Here is a 24,684-nt window from a genome sequence, read left to right as displayed (position 1 = left end):
TTGGATAGCTCAAACATAGATTTGATCACCAAAAATGCAGTTAGGAGGAAATAATCTGTTTAATATGCCTAGTACAATGTTGCATTAAGATAGTTGGTCATGTACAAGAAACTTCTGAACTAGGTAAAGTACTTCTACAAAACAAAAGTACTTCTAATCAAAACAGCATCCTAATCGTTAGTGATTACCTCTGTGATTTAAGACTTCTTCGTAGGGTCTCTGGAGTAACTGGTCTATATAGCTTTGCCACTCTTCCTGTTACCAAAAATCAATAAGAAAAAAGACTAACCTAATTTCTACAACACACTGATTAATAAAAAAACAAATGCTATGTGTTTGGTTTGTGATAGTTATAAAGCAATAGTCAATGATTTATAAATGATGGTTTATGAAGCCATTAAAAATTAATTATCCCCGAACAGAAATCTAAGCAAGATGCCACAAAATAATTTATTGTAGCATCAATAGTAGCCATCAATAATGTATATTTCTGTCAGAGCATTAGCCAAAGCCCAAATTTTACTTTGAAAACAGAAAAACATGGAACTACTTACAATTAAAATTTGAGCAATGATCATAAAACTTTTAAAAATCGATTTTAATTTGAGGTTGGACTCACAGATTGCACTGATTATCCATTTATCTCCTCCTCCTTCCTCCTTGACTCTTCATCCCAGCTTTGATATTTCATTTATATGCATCAGTTCTAAGTGATATTTTTATGTGTCCACTCTCTTACCCACCCTCTTGAAAGAGACTGCCTTTTTATATCTACTCCTTGCATCTAGCATTATATCTAGTTCTCAATAAATTCCTTAATAACGAGTCAATTAATCTATAAAATAGCTGTTAAGTTTTTGCAAGTTTGAAGCAAAGAAAAACCCTTAGGCCAAAAAAATCACTGAACTGATAGTTTTCAAATCTCTTTTTTGTTTCATTTTTAAAAATCAAAGGAGCTTTGAAAATGAAACTTGCCAACTTTTTTTTTTTTTTTTAGACCAGAGAAGATTCAGCTCTCCAAATTATTCTTCATTCACCCTACCCCTGAAAAAATTACTTTGTTTTTGTTAGGTTTTGTTTTTAATGCTTGACATCTTAGTTTAAATGATTTTTTCCCACGGTCCTGAGAAGGTCTGATCTGTTAATCCTGTTACAGTTGTGACAGGAAGTTTATCAAGAATTTCATGAATTTCCTTTCAGTTTCAGCTTCTAACTGGAATGTTTCTTCCCAGTCACTTCCTCCTCCCTTCTTTCTTACAGTCCAATCTGCATGTTACATTGCAGAAGAACAGCAAGAAATTCTTAGCTGGACATTTTTGCTTGATTTTGGCTCTAAGCCCTTGTAACAGTATCTGGGTAGGTAAGGTTCACTGGTCAGCATATAAGGCAGCCAGAATTTCTCAAATACTGTGAGGCTCTGAAATCTGTAGAAATTTGTTTTGGTTATTCTAGAACCCAGGTCTTTCAATTTTTGCAGGTCTCTTGCTTGAGATCATATCTATATCTATTGAATTGACCAAAAAGTTCCTTCAGGTTTATCCACAACAGCCTTGGAAAACCCGAAGGAACTTTTTGATCAACCCAACATCTATATCCTCACTTGCAGCCCCCCAACCCCTACCCTAAGATCACATGGATCATCTCCCCTGAGCAGGCAGATAAACAATTACCTGTTGTTGCTGCTGCTGAGTCGCTGAGTTGTGTCCGACTCTTTGTGACCCCATGGCTTGTAGCCCGCCAGGTTCCTCTGTCCATGGGATTTCCCAGGCAGGAATACTAGAGTGGGTTGCCGTTCCCTTCTTCACGGGATCTTCCCAACCCAGGAATTGAACCTGAGTGCCCTGCATTGGCAGGTGGATTCTTTACCACTAAGCCCAAAGGATTTCCTATGAAACACTGAAACACTCTTCTCCCATCTCGCCCTCAAATATCTCCCTGACCTCAGCCTGAGCTTTTGGATTCAGACTGCAGGGGGTTCAGCTCTAAGGGCTATCTCCCACAGGGACGGTTTGCCATCAGTAGCTTTAAATCTTCCCGGGTGGGCTTCCTGGTGGCTCAGATGCTAAAGAATCCACCCGCAATGCAGGAAACTTGGGTTCAATTCCTGGGTTGGGAAGATCCCCTGGAGAAGAGAAGAGCTACCCACTCCAGTATTCGGGTCTGGAGAATTCCATGGACAGAGAAACTTGGCAAGCTACAGCCCATGGGGTCAAAAAGAGTTGGACACGGCTGAGTCACTTCACGTCCATCACTTGAAGATCCTTCTTATCTCGAAAATCGGGTAACATTTGCAAAGTATTTGGCATCCGTATCTGTTCAAATAACGTTAGTTTTGTTTTATTCAAAATCTCACTTGCTTGTCATTTGATCTTTACAGCACAAATGGTGTAACCCTCGTTTACAGATGATTATCCGAGTGTTCTTGAACTTACTTTACAAATAGTAACTCATATCCACCCTATTTATCAAGACATTGTTCTAACCACTTCTTCAGATCAAATCTCTGAAGTGGGTGCTAAAAGTCCCATTTTACAGATGAGGAAAATCACAGATGAAAAGCATTGTTCTTCACTTAAGTGCCTCCATTCTCCACAACTTTTAAGCAGTGAATTTGACTCACATCCATGAGTTCAAGTCCAGGGCACTTCACACTCAGAGAAGGAATGTATTGGGCCATGTAAACACAGTACTGCTAAAGGAGACAGCACTCGGTTGTCACATCTGCCACCCTAGGGGAGGGAATTCTAATGGAAAGGAATGGTGTCCTCTACCCTAGGGGACTAGGACAGAGTATGACCAGAGTCCAACCCAGAGAGGGCACATAGAACTGGGGTAGCTTTTGTTGATGTCACTCAGTCATGTCTAGCTCTTTGCAACCCTATGGACTATAGCATGCCAGGCTTCCCTGTCCTTCACCATCTCCCAGAGTTTGTTCAAACTCATGTTCATTGAGTCAGTGATGCCATCCAGCCATCTCATCCTCTGTCACCCCCTTCTCTTCCTGCCCTCAATCTTTGCCAGCATCAGCATCCTTTCCAATGAGTTGGCTCTTCACATCAGGTGGCCAAAGTATTGGAGCTTCAGTTTCAGCATCAGTCGTTCCAATGAATATTCAGGGTTGATTTCCTTTAGGATTGACTGGTTTGATCTTGCTGTCCAGGGGACTCTCAAGAGCCTCCTCCAACATCACAATTCAAAAACGTCAATTCTTAAGTGCTCCGCCTTCTTTATGGTCCAACTCTCACATGTGTACACAGCTACTGGAAAAACCATAGCTTTGACTATATGGACCTTTGTTGGCAAAGTGATGTCTCTGATTTTTAATACGCTGTCTAGGTTTGTCATAGCTTTTCTTGCAGGGAGCAAGCACGGGAACCCTGAAAATACTGGGAAAAGATTTCACTTTACACTTTGGAGACTTGGGTCTGGGGTAGAGGAGTCCTGTTTGCAAAGATCCCTAAAAGTCCACTGCACCTGCTCATTCTGTTTTCATGGCACTTGAAGGTAGCCGACCTAGAGCCTCTGGCCGCCTCCTGTCCTGGCTCAGGGGGCCTTGGGTCTGCTCCTCCAGATGCTCTGTCACACCCCCTCTTGCACATTTCCTTTGTACTCCAACCCTTCTCTGATGATTTCTTCTCTCTCAACTCTCTTCCTCACTGCATACTTGAATCCCAGGGAGCACAAAGGACCAGCCCTGCCTGGCCTAGAAGGTGAAACGGGGTGTCTGCTACACGAAATCCAGGACTGTCATTGTACAGGAGAGGACCCTGGCACCAGAGAGGGCAGGGACTAGCCCAGGATCACACAGCCAGTCAAAGACAGATATAAAGGTTCCTCCTGACTGCCCGCCTTCAGTGCCCCGTTCTGCCTGCATCTCAGTCTGCCTTGGCAGACCTCCGGACCCACGTCCTGACTGGACATGAACAGGCGCCCTGGCACACTTGTGCACAGACATGATTCCTTATTGCCCCAGCAGCCCAGCTCTGTTTACAAACCAGTTTCACATCCTTTGTTTATTTGTCTATGGGCTTCCCTGGTGGCTCAGATGGTAGAGAATCTGCCTGCTAATGCAGGAGACCTGCGTTTGACCCCTGGGGCAGTAAGTTCCCCGGGAGAAGGAAATGGCAACCAACTCCAGTATTCTTGCCTGGAGAGGAGCCTGGCAGGCTACAGTCCATGGGGTTGCAAGAGTCAGACATGACTGAGCGACTAACACTGTAGCATTCTCAACTTTGTATTACAGTTGTCAATGAATATATCTGATCTGCTCCTGAAAGGCAAGACCGGGTTTTACACATCTTTATATCCCCCATGTGGAGCATTTGTTATTCTTGTGTCCTGTGTCCGGTTGTTTGCGACTCTGGACTGGAGCCAGAGAAGGCAATGGCAACCCACTCCAGTACTCTTGCCTGGAAAATCCCATGGACAGAGGAGCCTGGTAGGCTAGTCCATGGGGTCGCAAAGAGTTGGACACAACTGAGTGACTTCACTTTCACTTTTCACTTTCATGCATTGGAGAAGGAAATGGCAGCCCACTCCAGTGTTCTTACCTGGAGAATCCCAGGGACGGTGGAGCCTGGTGGGCTGCCGTCTTTGGGGTCACACAGAGTCCGACACGACTGAAGCGACTTAGCAGCAGCAGCAGGACTGGAGCCTGCCAGGTTCCTCTGTCCAAGGGATTTCTCAGGCAAGAATACTAGAGTGGGTTGCCATTTCCTTCTCCAGGGGATCTTCCCAACCCAGGGATGGAACCCAGGTCTCCTGCTTGGTGGGCGGATTCTTTACCTCTGAGCCACCAGGAAAGCCCCATGTGAAGCATTTAGTGAGTGCTTAGTAAGTGTGAGTTGGATGAATAAGTGAATATAAACTAGAGAATATGCCTGAGCCCCAGTGGGATTTGGAGTTTAATTATGTTTAATTTTGTTGTGCCACAATGAGCAAAATCCTGGTTTTAAGCTTTTTATTTGATAGCAAATGTTTTTGAATGAAGATTCAAATAAGGCAATATTTGTAACTGTTCTTAGGGGAATACTTCTGTATTCTACCCATCTTCATGTTTTTATTTCTGGGCTCGTACTCATTTAAAACCATGAGTATAGCTTTTAAAAACCAAATGTGTAATTTATTAACAGCTATCCACCACACCTATTAAAATTTTTTCTAATGCATGATAGCCTACATCTATCAAGCCACAGCAGATTTTAACAGCTTCTTTGTAAGTGTGTGAAGGGCGTGCCATGTTCCTCCCCATGTGACACTTAGTATTTCAGTGTGTTTCCACCTTTTATTCATTAGTGGATATGGCTGTAAATGGCAGCTTGAAATAAACTCAATCTGAAGTTCTGAAGACAAGTTTCACAACTTTTAACAGCTTATTCAGTGTTCTGGGGAAGAAAACTTTTTCTCTATATTCTTAGGGTTAGTATCTGGGGCCCTGTGAATAAAATTACCGTAGATTAACAGAAAAGGCATACAGTTTTTTAATTAATATCTATGTGCACAACAGTTCACAGAAAAGGAATGGAACTCAAAGTTTTAACTAGTTAGACTTGGGCTTATATTACCATTTTAACAGAGAACAAAGGGACTTGTGTTTCAAGGGATAATAAGTGTGGAGAAGGGGATATATGGGGTTATTAAAGGAAAATAAGGGCTATTTTATTTTAGTAAGGTTTGTTTATGCAGACTCATCTTTGTATTGACAATTCCTTGTCTTCTTTCTTGACTCTTCTCTCCTTGGTGGGGGAAGGGTCACCTTCCTCAGAAAATTTATATCTTGCGTTTAGGTACATGAGGGAAGGACAGAGAACTCTTCTATTGAGTCTCACTGGCCTTTAGCTCAATATATTTCTTACGCCAAAGCCAATTTCCTTCAAATGAAAAACAAAGAATATTGCAGCTGAAGCACTTGTGAATTATTTCCAATTTTATTTTTTACAAGTCCCATTGATAAGAAACATTAAGTTATTATTAAAATTGATTTTAAGACTATGTAAAATATATTTACAAAAAACAGGAGGGGGGAAGCAAGTCACCCATGATCCTACTATCCTATTTAAAGCTGGTTTTGTGTATTTTCTTTCAATGTTATCTATGCATATCTATTGGAGAAGGACATGGCAACCTACTCCAGTATTCTTGCCTAGGGAATTCCCTAGGAGCCTGGTGGGAAGCAGCTTAGCTTACATATCTATTTTACACCATTTCAGGGATATGGCCACATATATGGTATGTAACTTTCTCAGCTAACAGTATATCACGCTCTGTGTTCTTGCTTGATCATAATCCTCATTATTTAACCTCTGCAAAGTTTTCCTAACCATTCCCCACTTGTCAGGCATCCGAGATGTCTCCAGGCGGGTGATGGGGTGTCTTTGGCAGTGGCACCTCCAGCCGGGGAGGGCGGGGCCCTTCCTGGCCATGGGACCTGGGTTTTCTGGGTATTCAAAGTCATGTCTCAAGCAGAAACTTCCTCTGGGCCAACCAGGGATTCTGGCTCCGGGCTCCCCTTCTCTCTGGGCGGAGGGTAGTGGAGCCCCGCCCTTCAGACGTCCCAGGCCAGAGTTCCAGCCCACGCCGTGGGCGGGCCCACGTCCTGCGCGAGGTGGGTCCCTCCCATGCGCTCTCTCCTTCTGTCCTAGCCTTCCGCAGACCCGCTGAGAGAAAGGAAGGAGCTAGGCGGTACGGGCGTCATGGTCCACCTACTGGCCTCCGAAGTGCGGCAGCTGCTCCACAACAAGTTCGTGGTGGTCCTGGGGGACTCGGTCCAGAGGGCTGTGTACAAGGATCTGGTGCTCCTGCTGCAGAAAGACTGCCTGCTCACACCCAGCCAGCTCAAGGCCAAGGGGGAGCACACTTTCGAGCAGGATAAGCTGGTGCGTGGGGGCCAGCTGGGCCGCATGCACAACGGCACCCACTACCGCGAGGTGCGCCAGTTCTGCTCCGGCCAGCACCTGGTGCGCTTCTATTTCCTGACGCGCGTGTACAACGACTACCTGGAGGACGTCCTGGAGGAGCTGCAGGCTGGCGAGCATCACCCGGACCTGGTCATCATGAACTCGTGCCTCTGGGACATCACCAGGTACGAGAAGGACTTCTGGCCTAGTTACCGGCGGAACCTGGAGAGACTGTTTGGGCACCTCCGCCAGGTGCTGTCCGAGTCGTGCCTCCTGGTGTGGAACACGGCCATGCCCGTGGGCGACAGAATCACCAACCGCTTCGTCCCCCCCGAGATCCGGTTAGCATCCGCCTCCGTGAAAAGCCGGGTGATCGAAGCCAACTTCTACAGCTCTGCCGAGGCCCAAAAGCACGGCTTCGATGTGCTGGACTTGCACTTCCACTTCCGCCGCCACACAGGGAAGTTCCTGCAGACGGACGGAGTGCACTGGAACGAGCGCGCACACCGCCACCTCTCCCAGCTCCTGCTGGCCCACGTGGCCGACGCCTGGGGGGTAGAGCTGCCCCAGCGAGACCCAGTGGGCAAGTGGATCACGGATGGCCCTGAGAGAGGAAGACCTGGCCGGAGGCTTGAGAGGCAGCCCCTGGTCTACGGAGATCAGCCGGCCTGCCCTCCGCCCAGACCTTTGCCTCTCCCGGGGCGCCAACCCCTGCTCCCCACACCGTCTCCCCGCCCACCCCTGTTTCCACTCCTGTCCCTACAACCTCATCCCATCCCCTTTCACCCGGTGATGCCCCCATTCCCATTCTGCCCCCAGGATACCGGTTTTTCTTCAGACCATACTTTCCAATCGGATCAATTGGCCTTTAACTGTTTATATTCAGATGTCCCCCCATCTAGCCAAACAGAATTTGCTGCCCAAGGTGACTTTCGGTATGGTCCCCAGCCGCCTATGCCCCGCTTCCTTCCACCCTGTTATGAGCAACGGGTCCCTGCGGTCCATAGGGGTTTTCCCAGGTATCATCCCCCTGACCCCTACATGCCCTGGAGAAAGCGGCCTAAAACTTCCAAGAGAAGGGCCTCGGCCTATAAAGAGCCAAGACCTTAATAGACTGACTTGGGCCTTCTTCCTCTCGCACTTGGACTGAACGTGGTCTGCCTCGTCCCAAATAGGCTGACCTCCTTCACTGAAACCTTTTGTCCACTGCTGTTACCAGTGATGGCAGGGAAGATCAGTCTGACACATATATGTTGTCCATGGCCTCTTTCTGCACTCCCAGATGCCTGGGAGGTGGCCAGGCATCATTCCTGCCTTCCTGCTCCTTATTCTCTGTCTTTTTGTAAATATACAGTTGAAATTAAAAAGTTGTTTCATAAAAGTCATTGTGGATTTCCTGAGTTTGTATTTAATGATGCCTCTCCCTTCTATTGAACATCTCATAGCAGCAGGGACAATATCTACTGTATGGTTATGGCCTCAAAACTACTCAAAATGGAATTTCACCAAAGGGTTTCCATAAAATAGATCTGATTCCTTATAAATAAACGAAATAACTTTTAACTTTTTGTGGTGCTATTTACCAGAGAGTCTCAAAAAATCGTGGAATCTTAGAACTGAGGAAACGAAAGACATAAAATTTAACACTTACAGACAAGAAAACTGAGGCCAGGAGATGAGTGACTCCTTGTAGGTCACCCAGAAAAATCACTTCTCCACTACTCCTTTGTAGTTTATACTAGTTTCAAGTTTATATAAACTTTCAAGCTTGATTTATACCACAACAAACCAAGAAGGGAAGTTTACCAAACATGGTCTTCCTATGGAAGAGATGATGAAAAACCCCTCCAGTTCCATAACCCGAGGTTCATTGGCTAGATGTGCAGGTTAATTTTTGTATGTAAACCAGAGTGGATGGCATGGTTGTGACTTTGTGATTTCTTTAATAGTCTATAGTTTGGGACTTGAGAAAACTAAGTTGCAGTCAGTGGCAGTGTATCATAGAATAAAATGAGGAGTTGCAACGCACCACCCAGTGTACAAATCCCTTTCTTGCAAATTGCACAGGTGGCCACAACCATCTCTTCTCTGTTTTGTAGGAATGCAAAAATTATTGAGATCGAAATTTTCACTCTAGATAGTGAAATACTACTAAGATAAAATGATCAAAATAGGACATAACTAAAACTGCCCAGATTATAGGGTTTTTCATTGAATTGACTTGACTGCTTTATAGGTCCTCAGTTGGATCATCCCTAAATTTGGCAATGAGGGTAAGGAAACATTCTGCAAAAATGGAGTTCATGAAATCTTAAGACATGAGTGAGACCTGCTATTTACAGAAGAAATATATAGAAACTCTTAATCCACTGAAATAAAAATAGGGCTTTTAGCTTCCTTTGTGTCTGAAATCCTAGTGTAGTCTCTGGCACTTAGTAAGCTCTGAATACTATTTCTTGAAAGAATAAGTGAGTGAAAGATGAAGTGAAGTATGTTTTTTCCTGGTGAGACTACCTGAGATGATGTAAATTGACATTTAATCCTTGTGGTGCACTCAGAAGGAATCTTTGAGGACTTCACAAAGGAGATTCTACAAATTCTTCACAGAAAATTCTACAAGCCAGAATTTGTCAGAATGTCGCAACATAGTCAGGAGAGATTGGATTCGTCTGGCCAGTGTAAATGTTCTCATCCCATAGAGATGAGTGCAGCAGGCTATGAGATTTGGTAACTTTAAGCAATAAAATGAGCTCATTGCCATCATTCTGGCTTTACAACTCCCAAGCAAAGTCAAGCAGCACTTAGCTGCTGATCTGAGTAAGCTGATGCATTTAGTATTTCTACTTCCATGAATAAGCCAATGAGTTGGTGGTGTGGTTTATATCTCTTTTGTGAGTTAATATTTTTCATCCTCTTTAATCCGATCATGACTGATGAATCAAGGAGAATGAGTTCTTAGATATACAATGCTGAGCACCAGACACTGACTCAGTGATGAATCCACTATGTTGTGAATTAAATGACATCAATCACTTAACAGTCCTATTTCTCTTGGACGTTTGGGAGTGCAGGTAAACTCAATCTTCCCACCTGTATTTCCTATGGCTGCTGTAACAAATATGACAAAGATGGTGGCTTAAAACAACACATTTATTCCCTCCCAGTTCTGGAGCTCAGAAGTCCAAGTCCATTATCCCAGAGTAAAATCCTTACTATGTCCTGTGCTGTCCTACATGATCAGGCTTCTGTTTGTCCCTGAAGTGTTATCTTCTAGAACTCTCATTGTCCTTTACACTGTCAACCACACAAGACTTCTTTCTGTTTATATAGCATGTCAAGCTCTTCTGTAACTTGGGTCTTTGCACTTGCCTGGAATGTTCTAAATCCTCTGCCCCCTAGTTCTTTGGATATCTAACTCTTCATTCTTCCACCTGCACCTTCCAAGTCATCCCCTAAGAGGTCGTCCATGACCATTTAATCTAAAAGTGCTATTGGGACCATCATAACACACTCTATTCCTTTGTTTTTCTCCCCACTCAGGGGCATCAAACAAGCATCAGCTACTTGTTTGTTAGCGTCTGTAGGAGTCTTTTTCACCTGTTGAATTCCAAATGGCTACTAGTGTGGTACCTGACAAAGGTGTTCAAGCGTGTTTAGTTAAATGTTCAAAAATACAATCACTTCACATTGTATCCTTAAGTAATAATGTGATTAAATCAGAATTGAGGCTGTATTTGATTCCTTTTCTATGGAACTCTCCCATAGCTTTACCCAAGTTATCTGGAAAGCTAACACCCCTGGGACTTCCCCACCCCCAGTGGGAGTTACAGCCTGAGGGCGCCTTCAGTGGGTGCTTGCAGTTAATTTCATACATACCCTAGCCTTATCTTCCAGCCTAGCGCTTTTTTCTTTGCCCATTTTTTGCTATTGTCCTCCTACTCCTTAAGACAAGAAATGCAATGCAATGCAATCAAGCTATTGTCTGATGAAAAGAGCCAAAATTATTCAACATTTATGAGAGAAATTATTACTCTATTGTTAAGACTTAGAAATAAGGGTGCATTTGGCCAAATCTTTAGTCTCCAGAAATGACAGCTTTTTATATTTGACTCTTGTCTCAAGTTTTCTGGGGGAAAAAAAAGGAAATTTAATGATGAAATTAACATCCATGCAAGCATATTTCTCACAATCTATAATAAGGTATAGTAATACATTATACCAAAAGCCAAAACTTGAAAGCTGTAACTCTATTTTCCCTAAGTATAAGCAAAGCCAAGCCCAGCATTTGAAAACAAATGGAACCTTACATCCTCCGGTAGGGTCAGGATCAGCCTGGTTGTTCCTGGTCAGCCACAGAGCTCTTGTTTCCGCCCGCCGGCCCACCCCACTCCCTATCCACCTCCCCACCTCCCACTGCCTGCATTGCCTGACAGCCTGAGGCAATTTTCATATTAGGTTCCGGAGGTATACGTAGCAGCAGCTCCGTCTGTGGAAACTTCAGTTCACAGATCTCCAAGGTGAGTTGTTTTGAAACCTTAGATCGTATCAGAGAAAGAATTTACCCTTGTTTTTCTACTCCCGTATGTGTGTTGCTATAAACTAGAAACAATATTCTCAATGTCACAACTTTAAGGAAAGCCATTATCACTGCATTCTTAATTTACAAATATAATTTTTCACAAGTCTTTACTGATAAATCTTTAAAGAAACATGTTCTAAAACATGTCCCTTTGAGCCATGGTCTCTACTCCATGAATTCTATGGGCACGGATGCTTACAAAAGAATTCATTCTTTAGTCAGCCCATGTGAAATGGCTTTTAATGTATTAGAGGCTCTGAGTAGTTCTGTACGAAATAAACTTGGTTAAAGGTGTTTAATATAGATTTCCAAGATTTATTTTAACCACAGACCATTTTCATATCTTTAAAAAACATGTGGGAGACTTCTCTGGTGGTCCAGTGGCTGACTCCATCCTCCCAATGCAGAGGACCCAGGTTTGATTCCTGGTCAGGGAACTAGATCCCACATGCCACAACAAAGGTTGCTAAGATCCCATGTGCTGCAGCTAAGACCTGGCACTGCAGGTCTTTAAAGATTTAAATCAGGTTTTAAATTGTGTGCCCCTCTGATTAGCATGATGAAGTTTCTCATCCAACCCCAAATCCCCTGGCGCTACTCCACCCAGGATGTGAGGCATCCTTTGGTCAGTGTATCCAGCCCGTTGGTCATTTAGTACCAGTCTGGATTATCACATCAACTGTCACCCTGTTGCAGTACTTGTGTTCAAGTGTCTTTTATTTTACTTAACAACGGTGCAAACTACAAAAGGAATAATGCTAGCAATTTGGATATTATCTGACTGTGCCCAATTTGTAAACTTACAATTTTTAAACTTTGTCATAGGTATGTATAGAGAAAAGCATAGTATATATAAGATTCAGGACTATCCAAAATTTCAGATATCCACTGGGTGTCTTGGAACTCATGCCCTGCTAGCAAGGTGGAACTCCTGAATTTGGTTACAGCAGCTGAACTGATATAGCTACTCAGATTGGGATCCACTAAGAATCAAACATTGCTTTAGTTATTTTGTCTCTGAATTTCTTTTAATCTAGAAGAGAACCCAAACACTCCCTTCTTTTGTTTTTTTCATGGCATTGACTCATTGAAAACATTTGTCCTGCAGAATATTCCGTTATCTGAGGTAGTCTAATGATTTCTTCATGATGTCATTTAACTTTTACTTTATCTCCTGTTTCCTTTAAAGTAAATGTTAGATCCAAAGGCTTGATTTAGACACAAGTTAAGTATTTTTGGTAGAATAGTTCACAGGCAAGGCAGTGAGCTTCAAACTGTACAGCCACAGTGGACATACAAGATGGTTCCCAGGATTCTTTGCTGAGATTGAGCATCAAGTAAAAAGTGACAGTCGGATGCCTTCATTTTTAAAGTTCTGTTTTTCAGGGGCTTCCCTGGCGGTCTAGTGAAGACTTTGTGCTTCCAATGCAGGGGGCTTGGTTAGGGAACTGAGATCATACATGCTGTGAGGTGTGGCCAAAAAATTGTTTTATTTTCCTACTTGAAACCAGCAAGTGTCTTATGAGTAATGAATTGGTACAAAGTCAGTATTCCAGTTCCTCATCAATCTTTCACTAAATGGTTTTAGCACACAGGATGATTCTTACATGAAAAGGAGATTTAATTAGGGGTAGAAAAATAGTGACTTTTCTAGTCTTACCATTGCTTACACATTTCTTAGTTCAGCATTCTTTTGTAAAGAAGAGATTTTCTCCATCCACGGGTGCTGTCTGCTTATTCTGAGATACATTTCCTACAGAAAAGCCTGGTCACCATAAGATATGATAATGGATACAACTGGACTTTATTCTCAGACCCCTTCGCCCACCCCACCTTCCATCAATCAGCTAGAGCGCTGTTGACAAGGATCCTGTGTCTGCACAGGAGAAGCCATAACACTGATCATCTGAAATGATGATCACATTTTCTGAAATGTGATTCTAGATGGAAGCCAGGTATTTGAAACAACCCAATAAAAGCCCCAATATCAACATTGGAAAATGAGCTCACGGTAGAACAACACCAAGGATATAGACCAGGTGGAGATGAAACTGCAAACATTGGACAAACGGTTCTGGCTTTGCAGATGGAAGGGAGACAAACTTTGGGGATTAGTTTATAAGACTATACAACCTATCCAATGTGTTAGTTAATAAATGGACAATAACTCCTTTGCATGTAAAGTCATCTTCATTTTGGTATTGTATCTTACTTAATTGACCAATAAATAAATGACTACATTCAGAGTGCGGGTGTTCACTTGTCTATGTAACTTAGCAAATGATACACTATTAGTTTATTGACAGATACATATTTGTTAATAAAAATGTTCGTGGGACAATACGTTAAATTTTCATGACTAGAGATAAACATCTAGATAAAAAAGTCATATTCTGTAAAGTTATTCAAGGAAATTACTACTGGGTGAATTAAGAATGCTTTATTAAGTAATTCCTTAATACTGTATTTTCATGTTTCCACTTAAAAACCTCTAATAGTGGAAGAGGCTAAATCTTTATCTATAGGAGATCTCCTTGTAGCAGGCTACCCCCCAAATTAAATTAACTTCATATCTCATACTATTAATTAATGAAAATTTTAAAATGGTATAAATAAATTTATTTACAAAACAGAAATAGACTTATAGACATAGAAAACAAACTTACAGTTATGGTTGGGATTAACAGATTCACAGATTTACAGTTGGGATTAAGAGATACTAGTAAACATAAAATTCAACAAGGACCTACTGTATAGTACAGGGAACTATATTCAGCATCTTTTAATAACCTATAACAGGAAAGAATCTGAAAAAGAATATATATGTGTGTGTGTATTCTCAGGATTAATATATATTGATATTATATTATTATATTATTATATTATTGATATTAATATATATTATATATATCAATATATCAATATATATAATATATATAGATAGATAATATTTATCAATATATAATCATTATATTGCAATATATAATCATTATATTGCTCAGAAGAATTGATCAAAATCTGGAAAAGACTCTTGAAAGTGCCTTGGACTGCAAGGAGATCAAACCAGTCAATCCTAAAAGAAACCAACCCTGAACATTCTTTGAAAGAACTCCTGCTGAAGCTGAAGCTCCAATACTTTGGCCACCTATTGCAAAGAGCTCACTCATTGGAAAAGACCCTAATGCTGGGAAGGATTGAAGGCAAAAGGAGAAGGGGGCAGCAGAGGATGAGATGGTTAGATAGCATTACCAACTCAATGGATATGAATATGAGCAAACTCCAGGAGATAGTGGAAGACAGAGGAGCCTGGTGTGCTGCAGTCTATGGGGTCACAAAGGGTCAGACACCACTTAGTGACTGAACAACAACAAAAAGTATATATAGATATATATATTCAGGTATCACTTTGCTGTACATCTGAAAACATTGTAAATCAACTAAACTTCAATAAAAATTAAAAAATAAAATATTAGCTGAAATACTATGTTCAAGTCTGTATAATTTAAAAAATAATGCTCTTCAAAATAAGTATCAGTGCTACAAAAATGAAGTGGGATTTATGGTCCTAATTTGTAATATACAAGGATGGTAGCACCTACCTCATAGGATGCTTATGTACATCAACAAAGTTAATATTTATTAAGTCTTAACAGCTGTGATTGACACATAGTTAACACTATAAAATATTTGTTAGATAAAATTAAAGATCTGTCCAAGTCATCCTACTATTTTAGCTACCACTGTATAATCACCTTCAGGGTATGAGTAACCTAGTTTGAGTGTATTCTTTTTTAACTGAAGTATAGTTGATTTAAAATGTTGTGCTAGTTTCAGATATACAGCAAAGTGTTTCAGTTATACATACATATATATCTATTTTTTTCAGCTTTTCCCCAGTTGAGGCCAAAACCTCGGCTTCCCTGGACACTGGTACCAAATCAAATCTCAGAGGCAAGAGTTTTGGGTGAAGCAGAAAAGTATAGCTTTATTGCTTTTCAGGAAAAGAGGGTCACAGTGGGCTAGTGCCCTCAAAACCATGGGTCCCAACATGAAGATAGAAGTTTTATAGTAATTGTTCAAAGAGGGTGTGATCAGACCGTGAACATTCTTCTGATGAGCTGGTGATGAGGTAAGCGCCAATACTGTGGCCACCTGATGCAAAGAACTGACTCATTAGAAAAGACCTTTGATGCTGGGAAGGATTGAAGGCAGGAGGAGAAGGGGATGACAGAGGATGAGGTGGTTGGATGGTACCACTGACTCGATGGACATGAGTTTGAGCAAGCTCCAAGAGTTGGTGATGCACAGGGAAGCCTGACGTGCTGCAGTCCTTGGGGTCACAGAGTCAGACACGACTAACTGACTGAATTGAACTGAACTGAAGTAGAAGTCAGCTTCATCAAACTTCAGGTCCAGCTGGTCTGGGGTCTGCATGACTGTGGGCAGCCTACCATCATTCATCCTTAACTTCTGCCACCTGCAGGGGGTTTCAGTATCTGCAAACCAGCTCAAAGATATTGTTGTGTGTTTCACCTCCAGGGTGAAAGAGGATCTTGCCCGAAGGCTGCCCTGGAAGAGTTTGTTTCTCCCTGGTCTTGCAACTCCTCCCTTCCCTAATTAACAACTGCTTGAATCTGCCCCTTGAAACTCAGGGAAGGTCATGGAGGCTGAATGAAGGCTGTTTCCTGTAATCAAAGAAATGAGGAACACAGAAAGACTTAGTGCCCAAGAGCCCCCCAGAACCCTGCTCAGTATCATTATAGGTGAATACGAAATGTTGAATTTAGTTGTTGTATTTTTAATATTGAAAGACATAAGTACAATTGGAATAGGAGAAAGAGGAGGATGTGATCTTACTTGAGCCAAGTTAGAAAAGGGATCAAAGAACGGAGAAAAACGGGCATGAAGCCATGGCCCTGGCAGAGGGCGGTGGAGTGGCCGGGCAGGTTGGTGAGGCAGCCACTTAGCAAACATTTCAGAGCACTGGCCACAGGCCCTGGTAAGTGCTGGCCTGAGGAAACAATAAACAGTTGGTGAGATAATGACTCAGAGCAGTGTTTCTGAGATGACTCACATCAGAATCACTCAGGTGTTTGTTAAAAATGCACAAAGTGTGTGGCTCCACCCTGATGTACACAGAACTGCTGGATGTGGGCCCATTCACCAGTCAAAACAGTCTAACATTTTTGGCTGAAAGAAAATTTAGCAATCATCTAATTCAGTAATTCCTAAATTTGGTGGCTAGTTAGTATAACCTGGGGAGTTAAAAAGCAAAAATAAGATAACAGCAAAAACCAGTACACAGGCCCCCACCCCAAAACAATTAAATGAGAGATTCTGGGGGCAAAAACCTGGACAAAAGTGTATATAAAAGCTCTTAAACATTACTGATGTGCAGTCAGGATTGAGTCACAAATCTGGTCCAATCTTCTCATTTTGCAGATGAGGAAACTGGAGACTCAGAAATTAAGTAACTTGCCTGAGATGATAAATCTCTCTTCAGAAAGGTAATTGTGGGGCTTCCCTGGTGGTCTAGTGGTTAAGAGTCAGCCTTGCAATGCAGGGGACACGGGTTCCATCCCTGGTCCAGGACAATCCCACGTGTCACCAGGCAACTAAGGCTATGAACCAGAACCGCTGAGCCTGATTGCTGCAACTACTGAAGCCCACAGGCATAGAGCCTGTGCTTCTCAAGGAGAGAAGCTACTGCAGTGAGAAGCCTGCAGCACAACTAGAGAGTAGCCCCGACTCTGCAACTAGAGAAAGCCTGTGCACAGCGACAAAGACCCAGCACAGCCAAAAATAAACATATTTTTAAAATGGTAATTAATTGTGTAAGGTAAACTATCTATGTACTACATATTTTAAAATAAAGGTAATAGCCTATTAGTGAATTATGATAACAGTCTGGTGGTACCTGACCAAAATTATTAAAACTTAAGAGCAGAATAAAATATATCAGAGCTCGTTATGCAGTAGTAATAATATTGTTTCCAAATGTGTGTGTTCTATGATTAGGTGTTAAAAGTTAATTCTTATTATGGATTGTTGTCCAAAAATTTGGAAAGTTCTGCCCTGGAATTTCATTAAATTCTAATATCTGAGGTTAGACACTGACCTCTGGGCACAAGAAGGATGTAGCTGCTTCCTCTGCCTGGTAAGTAGCCGGCAGGGAGGTTCTGGATGGGACTGAGGTCAAGAACATGGGCTTGACGGTGTAGACACCTTGAGTTACATGGAGTCTCGTGGCCTTTACTGGTGATCAGAGTTTGTATAAGAACCTAAACTCTTTATGGCTCAACTTCCTAAACTTTAAAATAAGAATACCTACCTCACAGAATTGCTCGTTTCTTTTTAATTTTAAAAAATTTTATTCAGTTTTTAAAGGTTACACTCCATTTACAGTTATTATGAAATATTGGCTATACCCCCCATATTGTACAATACATTCTAGTAGCCTCTCTTGCAGCTGTAGTTTGCACCTCCCTCTCCCCACTGGTAACCACTAGTTTCCTCTCTGTATCTCTGAGTCTGCTTCTTTTTTGTTATATTCACTAGTCGATTGTGTTTTTTAGATCCCACATATAAGTGACATCATTTATATTTTTCTTTTTCTGTCTGATTTATTTCACTTAGCATAATGCCCTCCCGAGGTCCTCCATGTTGCTGCAAATGGGGAAATTTTGTTCTTTTTTGTGGCTGAATAGTATTCCATTTTGTTTATATACCACATATTCTCTATCCATCCATCTGTTGCTAAACCCTTAGGTTGCTTCTATATCTTGGCAATTGAAAACATGCTGCTATGAAAACAGGGAGCAATTGTTAGCTTGCTTTAAATGACAGAATATCTATAAACACTTGGCATAATGTCTGACATACAGGAATAAAAAACAATTAAAAATGCATTTGTGATCTATCATTTCCTGACTCTTAAGAGGAAAAGAACTAAAAATACACCAGAATTAGAATAGTCTTTGGAGAGATGTGTATTATTGGGCCTAATGTTTATTTTAGAAGGACAAAACCTAGGGAAAAAAAATAGCTAAAGTAATTGCTTTAGTAGGCAAAATATGAACAACAACAATTTTCTATTTTCACAGAATTGGAACTTAGAGTGCCACAAAGCTACCTCTTTATCTTAGAAACCGAACATTTATTATTTTTAAAAGAATGGCCCTGTCTCACAGATGTACAAGCCAAGTGCATCGTCAGCTATTTGATGTTGTGGCTTTTTTAGTTTCATTCTTAGATTCTTCCTTTCTAGAAAGATATTGATCAACATCTGCACGGGGGAAAAAACAGCGTTTTGCATTTTTTTCTGAAATGCAATTTCAGGATAGCTGAATCCCAAAGAAAATATAAAAGCATGGTATTGGCCCAAGACCTTACTCCTGCTCATGGACCTCCCCTTCATCTGTTTGCTCAGATCCAGTTCCCGAACGCAGGGGTCTCTCAGGCACAGCTCTCCCTTTTTACCCCGCATCGCCTCCATCAGGGTCACAAAGACTCGAATATAACTGAGCTACTAAAAACACACACGTGTGTATGTGTGTGTGTGCTCAGCCTCATGTACTCCGACTCTTTGTGACCCATGGACTGTAGCCCACCTGGCTCCTCTGTCCATGGGCTTTCCCAGGCAAGAATACTGGAGTGGGTTGCCATTTCATTCTCCAGGGGATCTTCCTGACCCAGGGACTGAACCTGGGTCTCTTACATCTCCTGCATTGTCAGGTGAATTCTTTACCACTAGTACCAGGACTGTGATTACATGTAAAGTTCATAGGACATAAAGTATTGGGCTAAACATTATAGAAGATTTAGAGATGTGTTGAACACTAGCCCCGTCATCAAAGAACTTAAAATCTGGTGGAGAAGATACAGTATGAGAATGAATAAGTTTATTTCAGGAAAAAGTGCAGTCAGTGCCAGGACAGGGAGAGACAACTACAGCACTGCAGGATTTCAAAGGAAGGAGAGATTGCAGGCAACTGGCAGATGCAATAACAATGGAGCTTGCAGCAGGGGACGCATCTGAAATGCATCCTGAAAGAGGGACAGGATTTGCTTCTGCTGCAATGAAGTGGAGTGACATCCTTATGAGGGAGAGCATAAAAAAGAATCCAGAGGGGATGGAAAAGCTTGCCCAGGCACACCGCTGGTGAGGTCACTTTGCCCAGAGCACAGGACTCGTAAGGGGAATAGAGGTCAATAATTTGAGGAAAGAGATTAGATTCCACATTTAAGAGATTAGGTAGTTTTCTTGGCTGCTATGACAAATTGCCACAAACTGGTGGTTTAAGGTAACATAAATGTATTATGATTCCAGAGGCAAGAAGCCTGAAATTTGTCTCACTGGGCAAAGTTGTGTCAGCAAGACTGCGTTCCTCTCTGGAGGTGCTAAAGGAAAATCCAGTTTCTTTCCCCCCCCCCCCCTTTTTTTTTATTTATTTGAGTCTGCTGGGTCTTGCTTGAGGTTGCAGGATCTTCAATCTTTGTTGCAGAATGCAACAGCTTTTAGTTGTGGCATGCGAACTCAGTTGTGGCATGTGGGATCTAGTTCCCTGACCAGGGATCAAACCCAAGCCTCCTGCATTGGGAGCTTGAAGTCTTAGCCACTAGACCACTGGGGAAGTCCTCCCAGTTTTTTGCCTTTCTTGCCTTTTCCAACCAGACGCTACTCACATTCCTTGGCTCCTGGCCCCATGTATCTTCAAGACTCAAGGCTGATTGAGTCTCTCACCTCATAACACATCACAGCACTTTGACACTGTCTCTTCTGACTCCCACTTCCACATTTAATTAAGGACCCTTGTGATTACATTGGGCCCACCTGGATAATCCAGTATAATCTCCCTATCTCAAAATCAACTGATTGGTAACCATAATTCCATCTGCAACTTTCATTCTCTTTTGCCACTACATCTAACACACAAGTTCTGGGGAATAGGATGGGGACATTTTGGGGGCCATTCTGCCTATCAGAGTTTGGAATCAAATATTAAAGGACCCTGAATATCAAGATTCCTATCTCCATTCTTCGTGCTGGGGGAGAAAACACAATGTCTGTTTTCATATTAAAGATGTTTTCCAGTCAAATAATTTCTTGCTCTTAGCTAGAATTATAGCAATTCAGTGTAGTATCCCAGGTTGTCTCATACCAATTGGATGTTCTGGTTGGCAGTTATAGATGACTTTGATTAATAAAAAATGGGAAGATAAATTAAATATTGATAAGTGCAGTTTGGTGTGTTTGCTTTTTTCAAAGCGTAGGACCCATGGGGATGGAAAGCTGTAAAAGAGATCTCCATATTAGAAACCACTGCCTAAAAAAAATATGGCCTCTGTTTATTTTAGTTGGTTCCACCTATGTATATGACATTTTTCTCTATTACTGATACATCTCTAGGGTTGGTGGATGAAAAGTTTGGAAAAGATTCAAATAAAACTGAATTAGCAAATTATTTCATCTTCTAACTTGTTTATGGTTTGATCAATAATTTATCCCTTAACATCTGTCTCTTAAAGACTGTTTTGTCTGTTGTCCCAAGTTAGGATATTGGGAAAACAAAATACCTTCTTTTAAAGCACACAGCATCTCAAATGAAATGCCAAGTTTATAGTGTGTAGATAACCAAAACAAATAAAGCTATGCAACAGGCGGAAGGAAAAAAGATCTGATAAGTCAGGAAGTATAAATAAGGTAACAGAAAATCCATCTGGACTTGTGTTCAAAGGGCCTTTATTTATGTGTTTAGCCGATTTGAAGATTCTCTTTTTAAAAAAAATAATTTTATTTACATATTTTATTTTTGGCTGTGCTGGGTCTTCATTGCTGCTCAGGCTTTTTCTCTAGTTGCAGCGAGTGAGTGGGGGCTACTATCTAGTTGCAATATTCAGGTTTATTGTGGTGGGTTCTCTTGTTGCAGAGCAGAGGCTCTGGGGTGCATAAGCTCAGTAGTTGCAGCTCTTGGTTCAATAGGCTTAATAGTTGTGCAAGGGTTGAGTTGCTCTTCAACATGTGGGATCTTCCTGGATCAGGGATCAAATCTGTGTCTCCTTCATTGGCAGGCAGATTCTTTACCACGAGCCACAAGGGAAGCCCTGAAGATTCTCTCTTTTAAACTATCGTTTAAATTAAAATGTTCTACTATGAATTACTGGAGTATAAGTTTATATAGCTCTTCATTGCCCTGAACATGAAATAGTTTCTAGTACAACTATTTGTGTGGAATATATTTTTGCCAAAGTTTTAATGCTTGCTTTTTTTATTTGAATAAAGAAATGGTGAAAAGGCAGAAAAACTAGCTCTATGGAGAGACACATCTAGGCAGTGAGAGTGTGTCATTTGGGCACAGACAGTGGTCTCTGGTGAAGTTTTCTGACATCACCTCTAACACTTCCTACGAACCAGGCATTGTGCAGGATCACTGATCCTCACAGCCACTCCATGAGCCCTGCACTGTCATTAATCTTATTTCCCATGAGAACTTGGAGGTTTGGAGATGTTAATTTGCTTGTCAAACCTCACACTGTTAGTGAGGAAGGGAGCAGGGCATTAATTCCTAGGCTGTCTTTTAAAATTAGAAACAGAACTCTAACCCTGAGCCTAATCTTAACTCTAAAAACACCCAAAAACAAATACAGTCATCTTCTCTGCTTTGTAAACATTATCTCTTTAAACTTCACCATCTTGTGGTTTCCCAACTTGGCTTCACTTGGGGACCTTTTACAAAATGCCATTGCCTAGAATCCACTCAAGGCTATTTAAATATAATAAGAACAGCACTAATGATCAGGAACACTTATATTTGGGCTGACAAGCATTTTTCCAAGTGCTATGTAGATTCTCATTTAATCCTCAGAACAACCCTGTGACAAAGGAAGGCACCTTTAAGTTTCCAATATACAAATAAGGAAAGTGAGGGTACATGCCTAGCTTAGAGTCACACAGCTAAATTGGGATCCTGATCCCAGAGAATTGGGCTTCAGAGTCTATGCTCAGAAACAACCTATCAAATAAAACAACCACAACAGACACCCTCTTTTGTAACCTCTGGACAGTGCTAGAGAACCAGGCTTCTACTTTTTTTTTAATGGCAAATGAATAATCAAGCATGTATCCTGCCTTTATATGTATAAACTGTACTTCAGGATAATAACAGATGAGGGGAAATGTCTCATTTTAGGAGAACTTCAACTAATAAATGAATGAGTGATCTGTGCTATGCTCAGTCATGTCTGACTCTTTACAATGCCATGGACTGTAGCCCACCAGGCTCCTCTGTCCGTGGGATTTTCCAGGCAAGGATACTAGAGTGGGTTGCCATTTCTAATTCTCGGAGATCTTTCAGACCCAGGGATTGAACCCCCATTTCTTTTGTGTCCTGCATTGGTAGGCAGATTCTTTGCCACTGTGCCACCTGGTAAGCTGAATGAGTGATAGAATATTATAATTTTGACACCCGATAGAATATTATAATTTTGACACCCTCAAGGGAATAATCTAAGCCATGATCATCAAAGGATGAAACTTCTCAAAAAGGGATGTACAGGCTCTTCCTAATAGAAGTACAGCTTATTACCTCTTAAGAAGTGTTCTCTGCTAGAAAAATCAAGTCTTTTCAGGATTCTTAAATCATTTTGAAAACAGAAGATCTAAGGAATATGTTACATGACACAGTGGGGTCACAATCAGCAAAATCCAGACTGTGGCGAAATGAACATACAAGACTTAATTTCCTTCACATGTTAGCTGAGAAAAAATGAGAAAAAAAAGAGACATGGAAACTATACATTAAAAGATTCATACAAACTAATTGCAATGTAATGTATCATATTTGGATCCTAATCTGATCAAATACCTATAAAAATTAAATTTGGAGAAGTTTAAACATTAACTAGATATCTCACGTTAGTAAAATCTTTTTCTTTTTAGTGTGATAGTTATTTTGTGGTTAAGGTTTTGTTTGGGGAGGATTTTCTTTTTTTTTTTTTTTTGGCATTCTGTGCATATTTTTCTTCCAGTTTTATTGAGATGAAATTGACATAGAGCAGTGTATAAGGTATACTGTATAATGATTTGACTTACCTATATCATGAAATGATTCTCACAATAAGTTAGTGAATATCCATTATCTCATACAGACATAAAATTAGAGAAATAGAAAAAAAATTTCATTTTGATGAGAGCTCTTAGGATTTACTTAGTACCGATAGCTTACAGTGTTGGATTTGTGATCTCCAAAGAAGAAGCTTTAGCTTTGGGACCAGGGACCAGGCTTGATCACTCAAGAGCTTTTGTGTAGCAGAGTTTTATTAAAGTGGAAAAGGGACAGAGAAAGTTTCTGACGTAGACATCAGAAGGGGGACGGAGAGTGCCCCCCTTGCTAGTCTTAGCAAGGGGGCTATATACTTTTACAATTGGTTATTGCAGTAAATCAAAAGACTATCTCAAGGTTGTAAAGGTCTTACCAGACCCACTCCCATAATACACATTTTAAGATGACAGGGTGAGTCAGAAGTGTCTTAAGAAGGAGAAGCATGTCCTCAAGCAGGATACATGCCGTTATATAATCATTGGTACAGAGTTTAAGGAAAAACATATCCTTCAGCAAGATGAGTTGTTTTGTTGTGGAATCATTAGCTCAAGGCTTAGAGGAAAAAAAAGGTTTGTCCTTTTCTCTTCCTTGAGAGCCCCAGACCCTTTTTCCCTCCTCAGAGACCCCGGATTTCTTATCAATCTACCTAAGAATTAACTCTCTCAGTACCTTCATATATAATACACAGTATTGTTCATTATATTTATCATGTTGTACATTACATCCCTAATATTTATTTGTCTTTTAATGGAAGTTTATATCTTTTGACTGCTTTCATTCAATTCCCCTTCCCTCTACCTCCTACCCACTACCTCTGATGACCACAAATCTGATTTCCTTTTATATGGGTTTGTTTGGTTTTGTTTTGATGTATAGATGACCTGCAACTCTGTGTTAGTTCTTGTTATACTATATAGTGTTTTGATACTACTCTATATTTCAACATGATCACTACAGTAAGTCTAGTTATGATATGTCACTATACAAAGATATTGCCCAGATATTACTATATTCTCCACACTGTGCATTTTATACTAGTAATTCACCCACTTTGCAACTGGGAAGTTGTACCTCTTAATCTCCCTTGCATATTTTTTTCTTCTCCCAA

The 24,684-nt window shown here is 41.2% G+C and overlaps 1 protein-coding gene across 11 annotated transcripts in view; it reads left to right on the top strand.

The window, feature by feature from the left end:
• Nucleotides 1–24,684, top strand: part of PCED1B (PC-esterase domain containing 1B) — a 188,532-nt gene that overhangs the window by 140,036 nt on the left and 23,812 nt on the right. For 8 of the 11 annotated variants that reach the window (XM_070454522.1, XM_070454518.1, XM_070454521.1 and 5 more), the window contains one exon: nt 6,642–8,281. The exons of the other annotated variants lie outside the window; for them this stretch is intronic. In XM_070454522.1, coding sequence (XP_070310623.1) covers nt 6,693–8,006 — 1,314 coding nt within the window. In that variant the 5' untranslated portion in view covers nt 6,642–6,692 and the 3' untranslated portion in view covers nt 8,007–8,281. Of the gene's footprint in view, nt 1–6,641; nt 8,282–24,684 lie in introns of those variants that run through there. 11 annotated transcript variants of the gene reach the window in all.

This window comes from Odocoileus virginianus, chromosome 24 (assembly GCF_023699985.2).
Source record: "Odocoileus virginianus isolate 20LAN1187 ecotype Illinois chromosome 24, Ovbor_1.2, whole genome shotgun sequence".
Taxonomy (NCBI): domain Eukaryota; kingdom Metazoa; phylum Chordata; class Mammalia; order Artiodactyla; family Cervidae; genus Odocoileus; species Odocoileus virginianus.
The sequence above is the reverse complement of the archived record's forward strand: the minus strand, read 5'-3'. Positions and strand labels throughout refer to the sequence as shown.